The 16,776-nt window shown below is 38.2% G+C and overlaps 1 protein-coding gene across 1 annotated transcript; it reads right to left on the minus strand.

Annotated features, from left to right (window-relative positions):
* Window positions 1-14,983: 14,983 nt before the first annotated feature.
* LOC127810075 (HMG-Y-related protein B-like) lies at window positions 14,984-16,068 on the minus strand. The gene is made up of 2 exons (XM_052349315.1): window positions 15,888-16,068; window positions 14,984-15,797 (listed from the first exon to the last, which is right to left on the minus strand). The coding sequence occupies exons 1-2, from the start codon at window positions 15,972-15,974 to the stop codon at window positions 15,300-15,302; spliced, it is 585 nt and encodes a 194-aa protein (XP_052205275.1). The 5' UTR covers window positions 15,975-16,068; the 3' UTR covers window positions 14,984-15,299.
* Window positions 16,069-16,776: the final 708 nt, after the last annotated feature.

The raw sequence follows: 16,776 nt of genomic DNA on the forward strand, positions 1-16,776 counted from the left end.
ATGATGTGGCACTAAGATGGCAATCAAGAATCTTAATCACAAGCTTGAAGCTGGCCCACATGCTGACCATGTAATGAGAATGAACAAAAGGTTGTTATGTGGCAGTGGGACCACTTTTTTCCACGTCAGCGCATATCTCTCTCTCCTTGCTCTTTCCCGCTCTCTTATTTTCCTCTTCTTCCAGCAACTCCCTTTTTTCTCTCCTTCTCTTTTATCCCTTTCTTCCACCAAGACTGTCATTGCCATTGCCACCATCGCTGTCAACATCAACACCTCCACCTTATTTGTTCTTTCATTGTTCCAGTCGTTTGCCTCTAATCGCCACCCTTGTTTCTTCGCTTGTTCACATTCGATCACCACTGCTTCACTAGCCGTCTTCGACTACTACTATTTCACACACTACCTCCAACCACTTCGCTCGTTTGCTTCCAATCATCGCTACTTCTCTCTATTTTTTCCTTATCTTTTATCCCTTTCTTCACTACGAATGTTGTTGTTGTCGCCGCCATCAAACCCTCCACCATCTCCTCTTCTTTGTCATTCTTCCTGTTCGCCTCTAGTCACTGTTGCTTCACTACCGACTTCGGCTACTAGTAAATTACACTAGTTACAAGGTTCTATTTATGTTTCAAAAATTATACTAATTTACTGTTTATCAAAATAAAACTATAAATTTGCACTCCTTTATATATGTTGCTAATAGGATTAATTTAATATATGTTATTAATAGGATAATTTATATATGTACACAATTATTTTTTCTTATAATCTGTACCATATTATTTTGAATTAAGCACTATTTTACGTAAGCAAAAGAATTAAGAATTCCATCTCCAAATTGAAATTGACAGTGTAAATAAATGAGAGTAAGAGAAATTAAATTTAACAAAATGTTGAAATTATATGATTTAACAAAAAGCACCATGGCTTCAAAAACAAAAATAAACAATCTTGCAGCTAAGGTAGATAAGTGGTAACACAACCTGCCACTTCCTAAAGGTGGAATTCAATAGTAATCATTGACATCTAGATGACACAAAAAAGTTTTTTATAGATTGAAACATGGTTTCCTAGTTCTTTGCATGTATAAGCTTTAAACATAGCAAAGATTCCCATCAACACATAAAAGAACAATAAATTTTTCAGTAGGTACAACTTCCCAATTTGTACATTTCATATAAGTCATTAACCCAGGGCATATCACATATGTTTCAAGAATGGATTAGTTGTCATTAACCCAGGGCATATCACATATGTTTCAAGAATGGATTAGTTGTTGCAGAGTTCATTTAGGTCCCAGCTATCTTCAACGCTTTCCATGTCAACCTTGTCTCTAAGAAGAAAGAAAACCTTGCATCTTTCAACTATCTCAAATCCACAAGCTATCTTCAACGCTTTCCATGTCAACCTTGTCTCTAAGAAGAAAGAAAACCTTGCATCTTTCAACTATCTCAAATCCACAAAGTTCAAGAAATTGGATGCCTTCCTTCATGTTTCCCACCATGTCCTGTCATTTATAGAGCACCACAAAAAACAAAAATAAACAATGTTGTAGGTTTGTCATCTTTGATTCATGAACTAAAGACGACAAACCTCAAGGCATATAGTGATTCCCAATTGGTGGTGAACCAAATATCTAGTAATTTTGAAGTAAAAGAGCCAAAGATGGTTAATTACTTATACTAGGTAACCGAACTAATCTCCATCTTAAAGCAGTTTGCTATTGTTCAAATAACACGATCTCAAAATGAGTGAGTAAACAAGTTATCTCATTTTCCCTTGCTATCAAAGGAAGAATCTACTCGAAGACGAACGATTAGAAACCTTGTCAAGACCAAGCTTCAAAGAAGAAATGCAATACATTGAAAAAGAACCTCACTAGATTGATCCTATCATGTTAATCTTCTTCTATCACGTAGTGTGCAACCTTGATACTATATTCACTTATCTTTGCAAAGAGAAACTTCCTAAAGACCCCACGAAGTCTAAACAGATACGCATCAAGGTTCCACATTACATGATAAAAGGAGATCAGTTTTATAGAAGATCCCATAGTCTACCACTTCTAATTTGATGCCTAAGATCAATCCAATTTTGCACTAAGGGACTTGCAAAGATCACCCAAGTGAGAGACTTCTAATATTCAATGTACTTCAACAAGGCTATACTCTATTCACTTATTGTAACGCCCGCTCTCACCTACGGGAGCTACTGGTGAATAATCGACCGGATTACTCACACACAACATCAAACTAATGAAGAGATGGACTATGTTTCATCAGGAAATGTCCTAGGTGGGGACTAGGTTTTGTCCTTCTCTTCGCTCCACTCGAGAAGTAGGTCCTAAAATATAAAAAGAAGCACAACGAACGGGACCCGAGTGAGCTTCACCTTTCTTCAGCTCGCCTCATAACAAGCCAAATGTGACCCAGGCACAAAACTAGCACATTAAATATCTACTAAGTACTGGGGATTTATGGGAAGTACCACTTTGATCCTTACCTGATCCTAAACTTGGCTCCACCAAATAAGTCACTATCAACCAGAAGTCTACACAATCAATACTACATTATACCGATTGCAACAAACGAGATACCATCCAGTGGCTAACAATATACACATTCACCCACAAGGACATATATATACATACCACCACATGAATACATACAGGAGATAATACAATTTATAATGCAGCAACAATGCTAGCCGCCACTTCAACCTCTCGATATAATTCATGCTTGCATCTGGACTCACAACATCTACAACACGAGGTAAAACCTCATGAATCACAATGACTCAAGGTGCAAATGAATGTAAACAAGATAATATATGAGATGCAATGACAAGTAAGTATGCATGAATGGCGAGGTATCATTGCCCTCCGAACCCACTTGTTCAAGGCATTAACCTCCCAAATTACCCCTAGTATGCATCTAGTCTCTCCCATGGCCATAGGACTCCACTAGACTATCTATAGAACATGCACAACACACAACTACACACAACATATATTTAACCATATTACCAAACATTCGTATGGCTGCCACCATTGGGGTCGTCCCTTACCTAGCTCGAAGCCTTATCTATGCCACGGGTGAGAACACTAGCCCGAACTTCGAACTCTTTTAGGATCACTGCCTCCTCGGTCGACCTTAGATGCAATGAAAAATCTAACAACAAAATTAAACTATGGTCTATATTTTTACTATTCACCGCAAAGACCCACTAATCAACCACTTCCAATAACCCCAACCGAGGGTCTAATCCAACCAACAACTCACATTATATTATCTCACATAATGCAAATAACAAGAAAGAAATAATTATTTTACCTCATCGAATCTGGAGAAGAGAATTAGTCAAACGCTCGCACCGGCCTCGCCTCATGGGAAGTCACCTTGCACTCAAAACCTCCTTTTTGAGCTTCTAACGCGCTCCTCGAGTCTCAAATTAATTTTCAGAACTTTCTCTGATTTTTTGAAATTTTTTGGCTATTTTTCCCTATTTTATCCAATTTCCAAAATTTTCCATTATTTTTCTTTATTTCTTTCTTTTTCTTTATTTTTTTTCTTCCTTCTCCACTTCTTCTCTCCTGCATGCGCCTATCCTTCTTCTTCCTCTGCGCGTCCGGACCACCTGCAATTGCGCATGGCCACGGCCAGCCATCGCCATCCAATCTTCCGCTAGTCGTCGCGCCTGCCTCCAACCATTGCCGGCCTCCACCGACAGTCGCGCGACCACCGTCAGCCACTGTTGTCCTCGGCTCGCCTCCCATGCGCTGCAATTGCCGGTTTCCATGGCCGACCCCCGAGCTCTTAGCCACTACAACCGCTTCTTCCTCCCACGACCACTCCAGCCCGCATGGAAAGCCTTCGTCGGCCGCCTCTCTCGCTGTTGCTGCGCTTCAATTGTCGGCCATGGCAGCTACTGCCATGGCCGATCTTCCCTTTCTCTCACATTGCTCTATCTCTCTCTCTCTCTCTCTCTCTAGATCTCACATTGCTCTCTCCCTTTCGCTCGATCTAACGCGATCTCTCCAGCTCCCTACCTCACGAGCTCTCCCTTTCTTTGCCTCAGATCTCATTCTTTTGAGAGAATTGGCACTGTTGGAAGCTTCAAGGATCCAATGTATATATATATATATATATCACATAATATACACATTTAATTATACTGTAAAACATATAATTATTTAATAATTACACCTTAATCCCACTACCACTTCATTAATTCCACTTAGGAATTTTTAATAATCACACTTAGACCTTTCAAGGTCTTAATTAATTACATCAAGCTGCACATAATCTTGATTTATTCAAAAATAATAAGCAGCCATTACTCATTAAGATCAATTCCGTCCCCGTGTCTTCACAGGACCTTCTCTCAACCTAAAAACGACTCAAGGTTGACTAAATCATAAAACTAAGCCACCCTCCGGCCCCTCTAACTTACCGGTGATTTCCCTATTGGCCCTCATGAACATTCGGTTCAGCCAATAATTTAAGCTTATACAACAACTGTACCGGAAACTATTCTCGATCTAACTTCTTTCAGCATCATTGGTCTCATCTCGAAACACTCGACAATCCCTTACCCCATTTCTTGGACATTCAAGTCTTAGGGCATTTCCTGCCATTGATTCGGTCATTTGTTACTTTACTTCTCGAAACTAACCTTAGGGCCCACCGGATCGCTCACTATCCAAATTACTAGAATGCCTTTCCTCAGGGCCCATCATTTCATTTCTCGCCTCTCTCTCAAAGAGCACTCTTGAAATTTTATTTTATTTTTTAACACCAGTAAGATAGGGTGTTACACTTTTGCCAAAGAACTAGTCTCAAAGTGTGATAGCTAATAGAGGCATTCAAACTATATTCATTAACCATTGCAACTAATGAAACATTTACTCTTGCCATGACAATTCTATCAAATGAGCAATGATACCTCACATTCAAGGTGTTATTCCACCACCAGTAGTGTTCTAAGTGAAAATCTCTAGTAACGAAGGAAGCTCGAAGACTAGAAATGCAAGAAACAAGGGGAGCATTAACACAACAAGTGGTTTACTCTTGAATAATGTCAAACTAAAACTTCTCTCAATATTTGAACTCAACAGTACATTTTTTTCTTTGGTATAAACTATTTCCTAAGTGAAATTGAGTTCATTAGGACCAAAGCCTAAGGTCAAAAAAGCAACCAATTGGTTCTATGAAACTAAAGCAACCAGGAAGCAAGTTAACCAAGAAAAACATTAGCTTGAGTATCATCAAGGTTGATGCTTAACCCTTCAAAATTAATGCACAATCATACCACCTCGATCACTTGGGACAACTTGCATATGTTCAACAGTTATGAAAGGGTAAGTGAAGACCAATAAAGAAATCAAAGCAGAAACCATGTGACTAGAGAAGAAAATGAAGAAAGAAGTATAATTCATTGATAAAAATTCTTCATTACAAAGAAGATTACAAAGTTACGACAATTGTTACAAAAGTATCTAAAGAATGGAGAAAAAAAATGTCTTCTAGAACAAACTCAAGGGAGTCCACATCCACCTTCTAGTTCTTTGCATTCACAAGCTGTCGCATATGCTCTGCCCTACCATAAGGCACTCCCTTGAGTTCTTTGGCATACTTGGAAGACTGTTAGTATCTCACTTGGGCAACGAAAGCATCATCCCAAGCTCATCGACCCATATCCTTGACATCTCGAACCTTAACCTTGAGGGCTTTGGGAGATAGCATTTTTCATCACTTTCACCTTCCGTCCACTATGTCAGACCATCGAGCATCCCTAGCTAGTTGGCCTCGATCATTCCCTTTTAAACCAAGGCTAATTCACTTTGAGTCTTCGCTTCTTTGTCATTTGCAATTTTGGGCCTTCTCTTAAGCCTACACCAAACACATCTCAAAAATAACCAACTTATGGGTTAAGTCCTAGATGGTCTAAGAAGTAGTGGTCAAGTCTTCAAAGAGTTTCACCTTGCATTCTTGAAGTTGGAATGATGGTGTCACTTAAGCCTTTAAACTCTAAAGGGGCTTGTCGCAACTCAGCAACCTCAGAACTTGCTAAGCCAACCTTAATCTCCAATTTAACCTCTTGGAGTGCCACCTTATTCCAATATCCAGCTATGTTCTTCTAATAAAACCAAGACTAATTTCAAGGAGAAATTTTTCAAAAGAATAAGAAATAATAGGTAAAAAGAGGGAAGTCTTACCTAAGACGATTTTTGGGATAGTTTTTTCTGGAACCTCTTTCAGAGCCATGGCTAAAGCTTGAGGAACCTCATTAGGTCCTAGGACTTTTTCTTCTTTGACCATCCTATATGAATGGGGAAATACATCCTTCTCAACCTCACCCCAAGCCCCATCCTTAACCTTAGGTAAGCAATCAAACCTAGTTCCCCAATTCTCGATTATCAAGATGAACTGCATTGTGAGGACCGACAAGGAATAGCCTTCTCTCCTTTTGTTGTTGCCAAAATACAATAATTAAAATTTGTGATGTGGGGTCCACTCGAGCTTGTTGTCAGTTGAGATTAGGTTGTCGTAAAATATGTCGCCTCAAGAGAGTTTGCCGCTAGGATGCTCACTGCAAGGATTCGCCACTAGCTCTTGCCATTAGCTCTTACCACTAGCTCTTGCCATTAGCTCTTGCCACAATCTCTTGCCACTAGCTCTTGCCACAGGCTCGCCGCAAGCTTTTGTCTTTGTCGCTAGGCTCGCCGCAAGCTCCTGCCTTCGCCGCTAGGTTAGCCGCAAGCTTTTGTCTTCGCCGCTAGGCTCGCCGCAAGCTTTTGTCTTCACCGCTAGGCTCGTCGCAAGCTCCTGCCTTCGCCGCTAGGTTCACCGCAAGCTTTTGTCTTCGCCGCTAGGCTCGCCGCAAGCTTTTGCCTTCGCCGCTAGGCTTGCCGCAAGTTTTTGCCTTCGCCGTTAGGCCCGCCACAAGGATTTGACCCTATTGATGCTCAAAAAATGAGTTAGAAGGCTCACGAGAATCTTTCCCGACGAAGACGCTAGCCTCGTGGCCAAGCTGGCCGTGATGGCTAGCTCGCGGCGGTTTTGGTGGCAACCTCCCTCTTCTTTTATTTTTGATCCATTTAGCAACCGCCATGTGTCGACACCAGACACCCTTGAGAATCGTGCCCTATAAATACCTAGCAACAGGACATTAATGAGAACTCCCAACCTCGGTAAATCTAATCACTTTGAATACACTTTTACTATTTTTTTGTGAATACTCATTGGGATCCGGGACTGACTTTGGCATCGGAGGGTCTTCGCGGGAGAAGATTCCCGTGAGCCTTCTAACTCGTTTTCTGAGCATCAATAGAGTCAAATCCTTGTGGCGAGCCTAGCAGAGAAGGCAAAAGCTTGCGGCGAGCCTAGCGACGAAGACAAAAGCTTGCGGCGAACCTAGCGGCGAAGGCAGGAGCTTGTGGCAAGCCTAGCGGTGAAGACAAAAGCTTGCGACGAGCCTAGCGGTGAAGGCAAAGAGCTTGTGGCAAGAGCTAGTGGCAAGAACTTGTGGCAAGAGCTAGTGGTAAGAGCTAATGGAAAGAGCTTGTGGCAAGAGCTAGTGGCGAATCCTTACGGCGAGCATCCTAGCAGCAAACTCCCTTGAGACGACTTCTTTTACGGCAACCTAATCTCACCCGACAACAAGCTTGAGTGGACACCACATCACAAATTTTAATTGTTATATTTTAGCAACAACACCTTTAAACTAGTAGAAGAACGTATGGCTTTATTTCTCCTCCTCCTTACATCTGGATTAACAAATCTTGGGGACATTGGACCAATTCCTAGGAAGTCCTTAGCTCCTCCAAAGTAGGGGTGATCTGCAAGAAATAAAGAGATGTCAAGGTAATGAAACACTCGAGAAACAAAAATAAAAGAAATTGTGGGGAGAAGACCTTACCTATTTTTTATTTTGGGGAAGGCTTCTTGACCCTATTAGCACCTAGGTCTTCAAGAACCCAAACAATATGCCATTTGGAGGCATGGGTCCCTTGGATCTCATGAACCTCCATCATTTCTTTCTTCGATGCCGAAGCCTTTAACTAAACCACTATTTGCTTTTTTAAAGAAGGCTTTATAGCCTCAAAGGTGCTAAAATTTCCCTTTACGAATCACTTTCCTTTGTGGAAGATCCAAACCCTATTTGAAATTTTGAAAACCCAGTCATCCCATAAAAAAATGTGTCATTTCCTTGTTTCCAAGAAGTTAGTTCACAACATTACCCAGTCGAAAGCAGCAGTCAATGGTCATTCCTATGTGATGTGGATGAATTTGGATCCATCGTGTTCAAAAACCATCATTAGCACTGAGCATCAGTGAAATCCAAAACTATCAACATGGGTGAATTAGATTATTGCTCTATAGATTTTGTGATGATATTGTACTACTTGAATATTATATGATTACTCTCTTTGATGTTGTGTAATATTGGATCTATGGTTGGAATAATTAATGCGTAATTCCATGATAGGTATGAAGTACTATTTTTAGTACTTAACGTTCCATCTATATTTTCAATACTCTTTGTTCATTATCTATCATATTGTGGATTATGGTTGATATATTTTTCTCATGGGTTGTATTGTTTATATATCTTTATTCTCTCAACTCACAATAACTTTTTGATTTATGATAAAAAAAAAAAAGGAGAAATGACCTCATGTTTTATTTTTTGTCTTGATTTTATGTACTCTCATATTTGTTGTCTTATTAGTCAACTATTTTATCATTTTTTTTTTTTTTTTGCATAAATTTAGGGAAAGCATATCCTTAGGGGGAGTTATGTTTATATATGGTAAAAAATAAAATTTTTGTCATCATCAAAAAGGGGGAGATTGTTAAACTCAAGGATAAGTAAATATGATTTTGATGATAACAAAAAAAAGGAGATTGTTAAGCTTAAGAGTAAGTAAATATGATTTTGATAATAACAAAAATATTTTTATGATATCAATATATTTTTTATTCATGCAAAATATAAATTTATTTTGAATTAAAGGTGGATTGTTTTTAAACATGTTTTCTTGTTTTGATCATTTATGTCTTAAAAGTTTATGTTTAAATTTTCATATCTTGACAAATGCATTTCTTACTCATACATAAAGTAAATTTATTTTGAATTAAAAGAGAATTATTTTGAGACATGTTTTCTCTTACTCATGCAAAAAGTAAATTTATTTTGAATTAAAAGATAATTGTTTTTAGACATGTTTTCTTGTTTTAATCATTTATGTTTCAAAACTTTATATTTGAATTTTCAAATTTTGAATTAAAGGAGAATTATTTTTAGACATGTTTTCTCCTACTCTTGCAAAAAGTAAATTTATTTTGAATTAAAGGATAATTGTTTTTAGACATATTTTCTTGTTTTAATCATTTATGTTTCAAAAGTTTATATTTGAATTTTCAAATTTTGAATTAAAGGAGAATTATTTTTAGACATGTTTTCTCCTACTCATGCAAAAAGTAAATTTATTTTGAATTAAAGGATAATTATTTTTAGACATGTTTTCTTGTTTTAATCATTTATGTTTCAAAAGTTTATATTTGAATTTTCAAATTTTGAATTAAAGGAGAATTATTTTTAGACATATTTTCTCTTACTCATGCAAAAAGTAAATTTATTTTGAATTAAATGAAATTAATTTTAGACATTAATTTTCTTATTTTAATTATTTATGTCTCAAAAGCTTATATTTGAATTTTCAAATCTTGATTTCTCAGGCAAAAAGTAAATTTATTTTGAATTAAAGATGAGACATATTTTTTTATTGTATGAGAAAGTCTAAACATTTTTTAAATTTCAAATTTCATATCAACCATTTCTTTAATGGTTAGTGTGTGTTAGAAGATGTTTATATATAGGGTAAGTATGGAGGCTCAAAGTAAAACAAACTTGATAGAGCATTCAAACAAGAGTGAGAAGGTTTGAAGTGCTGGAAATGTGCTGGCTGGTGGAATTTTCAACCGTTGGTAACTTGTTTGTAATTGTCTCTGATTGTAAGTTTGTTATTTTTACTCACTTGTTGTGTGAGAGGATTATTTTACTCATTTGTTGTGCGAAGGGATTGTATTTGCTAGTAGTATACTAGTGGTTCTTGTTTAAACAAGTGATTGTATGTTGGTTCTACCTCCAATTAAAAGTTAGTGTTGATTCTCTCTAGTGGAACCTCAAGCTAAATCTTAAGAGAGAAGATTAGGCTCTTTAGAGCCGAACCTCTATAAATTTCTCTTGTTCCTTATGGTTGTATGATTTTATTATTATTAATCCTACTGCAATCACAACATATTAAAATTATAAATTTAAGAATTTTTAAAAACCCAATTCACCCCCCTTTTGGGTATTTTTCTGGGCAACACCAATCATCGAAGTCTTACAAACCTATAAGTCCCATGAGAACAACATGAGCAACATTGGGCTCCATCAACTAGATGAGCTCATTTTCTCTCACAACCATTATTACTAAGGAGTAGGGATGTTCACCAAAACTGATGCACCGAATCGGACCGCATGGTTTGAGAAACCCCCGAACTGCACACCACACGGTTTGGGGGTTTCGCAATTCGATTTCAAACCAAATTGCCCGATATATATTATATTAATTAAAAATATAAAAAATAAAATGTAAAATATAAAAGGGGGTTGGGGTAACCCTAAACCATTTAAGCATTTCTCTCTTCTCCCCCTCTTCATCTCTCAAAGTTGTTGCATGCACCCATTCTCGCCGGCTGTTGCACCAGTCTTGTACCCACCCATTCTCTATCGGTCATCGCACCAGACCACCTACTCGTCCCTCGTTGGCCGCCGCACTAGACCACGAGGCATGAACGATGAAGACTTGCGACGACCCTCGTTGCTGGTCGCATAGTCCACGCACGAGCGGCGGAGACTTGCTGCAACGACCCATCCCTCGCCCTAGGTCGCACGAGCGACAGAGAGTTGCAACGACCCATCCCCTATCGTCGGCCGCACCAGTCCACGGACGACTCAGATCTGTTTTCCCCAGATCCAACAATACCAACTCCATTTCTAATAAGGTATCTCTTCCATTTACACTTCCATTCTAGAATGTTTTGTTAATAAGATGGTTCGGTGCGGAAGCTTGAGATCTTTGGTGGACATTGTCTGATTAAGATAATTGGATTTGGATTTATCTATATGTCGATTGGGGTTGTTGGGATTTATCTGCAAACTGTGAAAATCGCACCAAACCGCACCACGTTACGTAATGCGGTTTGGTGTGGTTTTTCCTCGCCAAATCAAACCGGTCGGTTTGACTACATGTGAAAACCGCATGTGCGGTTTGGCGCAATAAAATAGCCAAAAACTAGCCATACCGACACATGCACACCCCTACTAAGGAGATCCAACCTCTAGTGTCTCGGTGAATTGAAGGAAGAAATTAAACAACTTTGCGATCAACTCCACGGCAGTAGCAAAGCTTATCACAATGACCCATATCAAGTACCTCCATTCGAAAAGAGATAATTAAGAGGAGGTGATAGCATGGTGTCAAAGCAAGTCCATCAGGCTTCATCTTGACAAAAGGCATGCACCCTACTTGAATGCTATCTCACGGAAGCAAAGTTAATCTAAGACAATATGGTAGGCTTTGAGATGGGGGTTAAGCTCCACCACCCAATCCTTCGGGACATCGTATGTCGATAAAAAAACCTTTCTTTCATCCTTTGATAGGTTAACTAACGATAAGATAGAAGTGGGATGAACCTCATACTTCACTAGTTTGATTCCAATGGCATTAAACTTTTTGGATCCTAGAACCATTTCTCCAGAAAAGAAGTAAGAAAAGGATAAAGAGAGGTAGAAGGTAAGAAAATCCTAAGGGCGTGTTTGATAGCCAATTTTTTTCATGGAAAAGGCAAATTTTCCACCCAATTTCCAACTTGTGCATTATTTGACAGCCATTTTTTTTCTAGGGAAATCATTTTCCTTGCAATGATCACGTGAGGGCATTTTCTTTCAAATCATGGAAATCAAATTTCTTAGGAGGGAAGAGATGGAATTTTCCTAACAATTGAAAAGTGCAGGTGGGCGGCTACTGGGATGAGCGAGAAGGGCAAGCTGGGGGGGTTATTTAATAAATATAAATATATAAATATATGTATAAAAAGTGAATATGTCAAAAATTTAATAATTAATAAATATAAATATATAAAAAGTGAATATGCCAAAAATTATATATAAATTATTTCTTTGGGAAACAAAAAAAATTAATTTTGTAGTTTCATTTTTTGAGAAAATAATTTAATTAATTTAAAATACATTATTATTTTAATTTTTTTTACAAGATTTAATATTTTTTAATACATTTTCATCATTAAATTCCATAAAAAATGTGTCATTTTCCATGAAAAATAATGCTTATCAAACACGAAATGCCAAGAAAATAATCAAATTCTATGAAAAATATTACCAATCAAACACTAAAATATGGAAAATAACATCATTTTTCAAATAAAAAATTATACCAATCAAACAGCTTAAACTTTTAATTTTCAGGAATTCATTTTCCTTGTAATTCAATTTCTAAGAATTTATTTTCTTTCCACTCAAATTCTACCCTTGCAATTAAACGCACCTTAAGGGTGCGTTTAATAGAGGTGAAAAATGAGAGTATAATTCTAATTCCATGGAATTCAAATTCTTACCCCAATCCCTAGGAATTTCAATTCCTTAATTTCAAGGAAAATATTTATTTTTTGAACTAAGATGGAATTCGAATTCCATGGAATTGAAAAGCTATTTGATAGAATTTCTTAAAATTTAGATGGAATTCGAATTCTACCCTCATTTTTTACCCCTATCAAATACACCCTTAGTGTAATAGGAAAAGAGGTACATCGGAAAAAGAAAATGATATCACTTCTAAGGAAAGAGGTACATCGGAAAAAGAAAATGATATCACTTCTAAGGAGAAATCATTACCCAAAAAAGGTGAAACGCCAAAAAAAAAAAAACAATAGTGATGGTAAAGAACAACTTAGTTGCATGACATTTGTAAGGGAAATAGAGAATAGCAATTTCACATGCCAATAATGATAGATATGTCGAAAATATAATAAATGCAACCATGGAGTTAATGGGCACAATTAGCATGGCATTAACTTCTTAAATTAAAAGGAGGCGGGGAAGTCTAATGATGTCCAAAAAAAAAGAAATCCATGTAGAACAAGGTGCCAGGTTATTAGAGCCAGGTTGGAGCTCAACCACCTAGTCAACTCAGAGTTTGACTTCTAAACCCTTGTTATTACAAAAATTCCCCAATAAAATTAGATAATTTCGTCAATAAAGTTAGATATTACAAAAAATTTAAACTCGGGTGAATTATACTCCTTAAATCTAATTGTTTAGAGATAAAATAAAAAAATAAAAATAAAAGCCTAAAATGACCTAATCTATCTAAAAGACAATATTTTCATAGCCAAGATATATATAATCTTCACAAAACATGGTTTAAGAAAATAAGATCTCAAAGCACTTATCTATTAAGCCTTTCTCTAGAGGCAATCCCCATATAAGATAGGATTTCAACAGGGAATTTTTATGATTTAAGGAAATAATAAATCCAAGTCTAGTATAAAGAAACACGATCTAAAAACTCACCATATGTCTTAATCTCTATAAACTTGGAATAAGATATTCAACACTTATTTAACAATTTCAATCATGTCGACTTTTGGACTCACAAAATGAAAATGAATCAATTAATCTTTTGCGACCTAGGTAGAGTCAACTAACTTTCATTGTGATCCTTATCACAAAGATCAACTCAAAAGGTATATAATCTTTTACTACCTAAATTCTTTGATAACTTAATTATTAGGGTGGCATCTTGTCAACCTAACCTGAAGTAGTTACTCTTAAAGTACATTTGATAGGAGTGGAAAATAAGAGTACAATTTGAATTTCATCTAAATTTTAAAAAAATTTATCAAATAACTTTTCAATTTCATGAAATTCGAATTTCATCTTAATTCAAAAAGTAAAAAAAATTCTTGAAATCAAGAAATTTAAATTCTTAGGGATTAGGGTAAGAATTGAAATTTTATGAAATTTAAATTCCATTCTCATTTTTCACTTTTATCAAACGCACCCTATTTCATTTGTATATATATTTTAAAATTAGATTAGCTCAAAATGTAATTTGAATCTCATAAAAAGGCTTATAAATTTAATTAATGACCAATCCGTCCATACGCCATCAAATTGCTAATGTAAAAGACATGAAAATGTTGTTTCCTTGATCCTAAAGAAAAGTAATTACTTTTAAATTTTAGTTTGCATATCTTTCCAAACTTGTTCTAAATTTGAATTCCCACCAATACAAATTATGCAAAAATTCAAAATTTAGTTCCTAGTTTGGAAATTTCCCACCCTCCACAAATCAATGCCATTGCTAGCTAGCAACAAAAAAAGCATCACATTTATTGAGCACATTTAAAGTTTTGCTTTAAAAAACAAAGCACATCCAAAGTTGGGAGAAGCAAAAGGGTGGCTAAAATTCAAATCTGATTACCCTCCAACCCATTTGATCCAAAAACTCATTAAAAAAAAAAAAAATCAATATTTTATTATTATTTTATTCAAACTTGAAACGTTTTCAATCACATGACTCGTACTTTTAAAAATATTGTAATCATATTTTATCATTTTGTACTATGCTTTATATATGTATGTATGTATGTATGTATGCATTATGAAGAGATTCATCAAACAACGGCTAGGGCTGCCACCTAAGTTGAAGCAAGCAAATGTGCAGTGCGGGACTCATCAGACTCCAACATTACTCTCAAAATGCAAACAAAGCAAAAAAGCGTAGACAAAAAAGCAGCAAAGCGAAAGCAGAAACAGAATCAGCCTCAAGTTTTAAAATTTTTTTTTTTTTTTTTTTTTTTTTTTTTTGGGGGGGGGGGGGGGGAACTGCTTTTAATGGAGAAAGGGAGGAGAAATTGAAGAGGCCATAAAAGCCTCAACGGCTCTGCATAATTAAATTTACAGTGCAAATTACAGGAGATAACAGTCCCCTCCAAATCCACCCCAACCTAACACTAATCTTACAAGTTACAACACACTCATGAGATTAAGAAAAGAAAAAGAAAAAAGACGCAACAATTAGCGCTAACGCCCCTAATCCTACTCTTTATCACCCGATACCTAATGAAAAACACTAAAATTCAGGAGATTCGAACTCCAAACCTTAATTGACCAACATTGTCACCAGCCATTTGGTTACAAATTCGGTACTCTTCTGATCTCTATCAGCACTCTACCGGAGCAGTGACAGCAGGCTTGACCTTCGGAGGCCGGCCTCTGCCCCTCGGCGCGCCACCCGCCGGAGCTGCGCCACCGTCGGCGTCTGCGGTCTTTGCCTTCTTCGGCGGCCGGCCACGCTTGCGGCCGGTGCCGGAAGACGGTGGCTTTTTCTTGGGCGGAGAGGGTGGGCCCAGGGGATCTCGGGATTTCGGCGGCCGGCCGCGGGGCCGAGGCGGTGGAACCACCGTGCCGGGTGGGAGAGGAACCTTGGGCTTGGGCGGGCGGCCCCGGCCGCGGCGGGGCGGGGCACTCGGATCGGGCTTCATGTAATTGTTCTTCATCATCACAAGCTGACCACTCTGCTTCATCTTGTTCAAATGGTGGGACAGCAGTGTCGAGTGCGCCGCCGGCAGCTCGCCGTAGGTGGCCTCGATTTGCTTCGATATCGCCGACTTGTTCGACCCGTTCTTGTCTCCCAGAGCTTCAATCGCAGCTAGAATCAGCTGCAAAAAACAACCCAAATCAGCAAAATCGACTCAAATCCAGCACCCAAAAAAATAAAAAAAAATCGAGCAAATCACATTTCACTTCACCTCTGGGTACTGAGGAAGAGACGAAGGAGCGGCGCCTGGTTGAGGCTCGGGTTGGGTTGGCGGATTGTTGGACTCTTCGGCGGCCATGCCCGAACAAACAATTACCGAGAAAGAGAGAGAAAATCTAGAGAGAGAACTCAGAGACTGTAGAGAAGAGGGGACAGGAAGAGAGTAAAGAGAGCGGAGGGATTTAAAAGGTGGGGCGTGTCACAGGGGATCGGATCAAAGCAGAAAGAGTGAGGCTGAGTAGTTGGGGGCCGATCGACGGCCAGGAGATCTTCATTTTTCCGGACATCCACGGCTAAATTCACTCGCATGGTCCGCGCACGGATCGCTGACATGGCATGCTTTTTCAAATTTATCAGCTGATCAAATCACCAAAACACCCCTGCTGTTTAAACCAAGTTGTCCAAAGCACCGATTTTTCTAGCACGCGAGTGTACACCCGGCAGACCGACACGTGGCGGGATAAAATTCGTTGCTTTCAACGAAACATTTGAAGTCCGACCAACATAAAGCCAGGTGAGGAATAGGAGTGTGCCGTGAGCTGCGATGCAGCGGATACTTTTCAAGCACGGGATCAGGCATACAAGTGCGGAATGTGGGCCCCGCAGTTCGAATGATCTTGAGGGGGCGCCTAAAGTGGAGAGGGGGAGACATACTGTGCGGCGCAGGTGTAGGGCCTGCCTAGGTGGACCGAGGTGCAAATGATTGGGCAACGGAAATCAACGGCTCGATGGATATGCCATTGACTTGGGGGCGACAGGGATGCCTGGTTGTTGTAGTCCTGCGGTGTAGCGAATAGCAGCTCCCATCTCTAAATTCATAGACTACGAAATTTAGATAGATAAGCTAAGCTGAGCATGAGCCTGAGCCTGAGCTTTAGTTG

The sequence above is a fragment of the Diospyros lotus genome, chromosome 9 (assembly GCF_014633365.1).
Source record: "Diospyros lotus cultivar Yz01 chromosome 9, ASM1463336v1, whole genome shotgun sequence".
In the NCBI taxonomy this organism is placed as follows: Eukaryota; Viridiplantae; Streptophyta; class Magnoliopsida; order Ericales; family Ebenaceae; genus Diospyros; species Diospyros lotus.

Coding starts and splice junctions, on each gene's coding strand:
- LOC127810075 (XM_052349315.1), bottom strand. CDS start 15,974: ATGGCCGCCGAAGAGTCCAACAATCCGCCAACCCAACCCGAGCCTCAA. Junction 15,798..15,887: donor CTCTTCCTCAGTACCCAGAG/GTGAAGTGAAAT, acceptor TGTTTTTTGCAG/CTGATTCTAGCTGCGATTGA.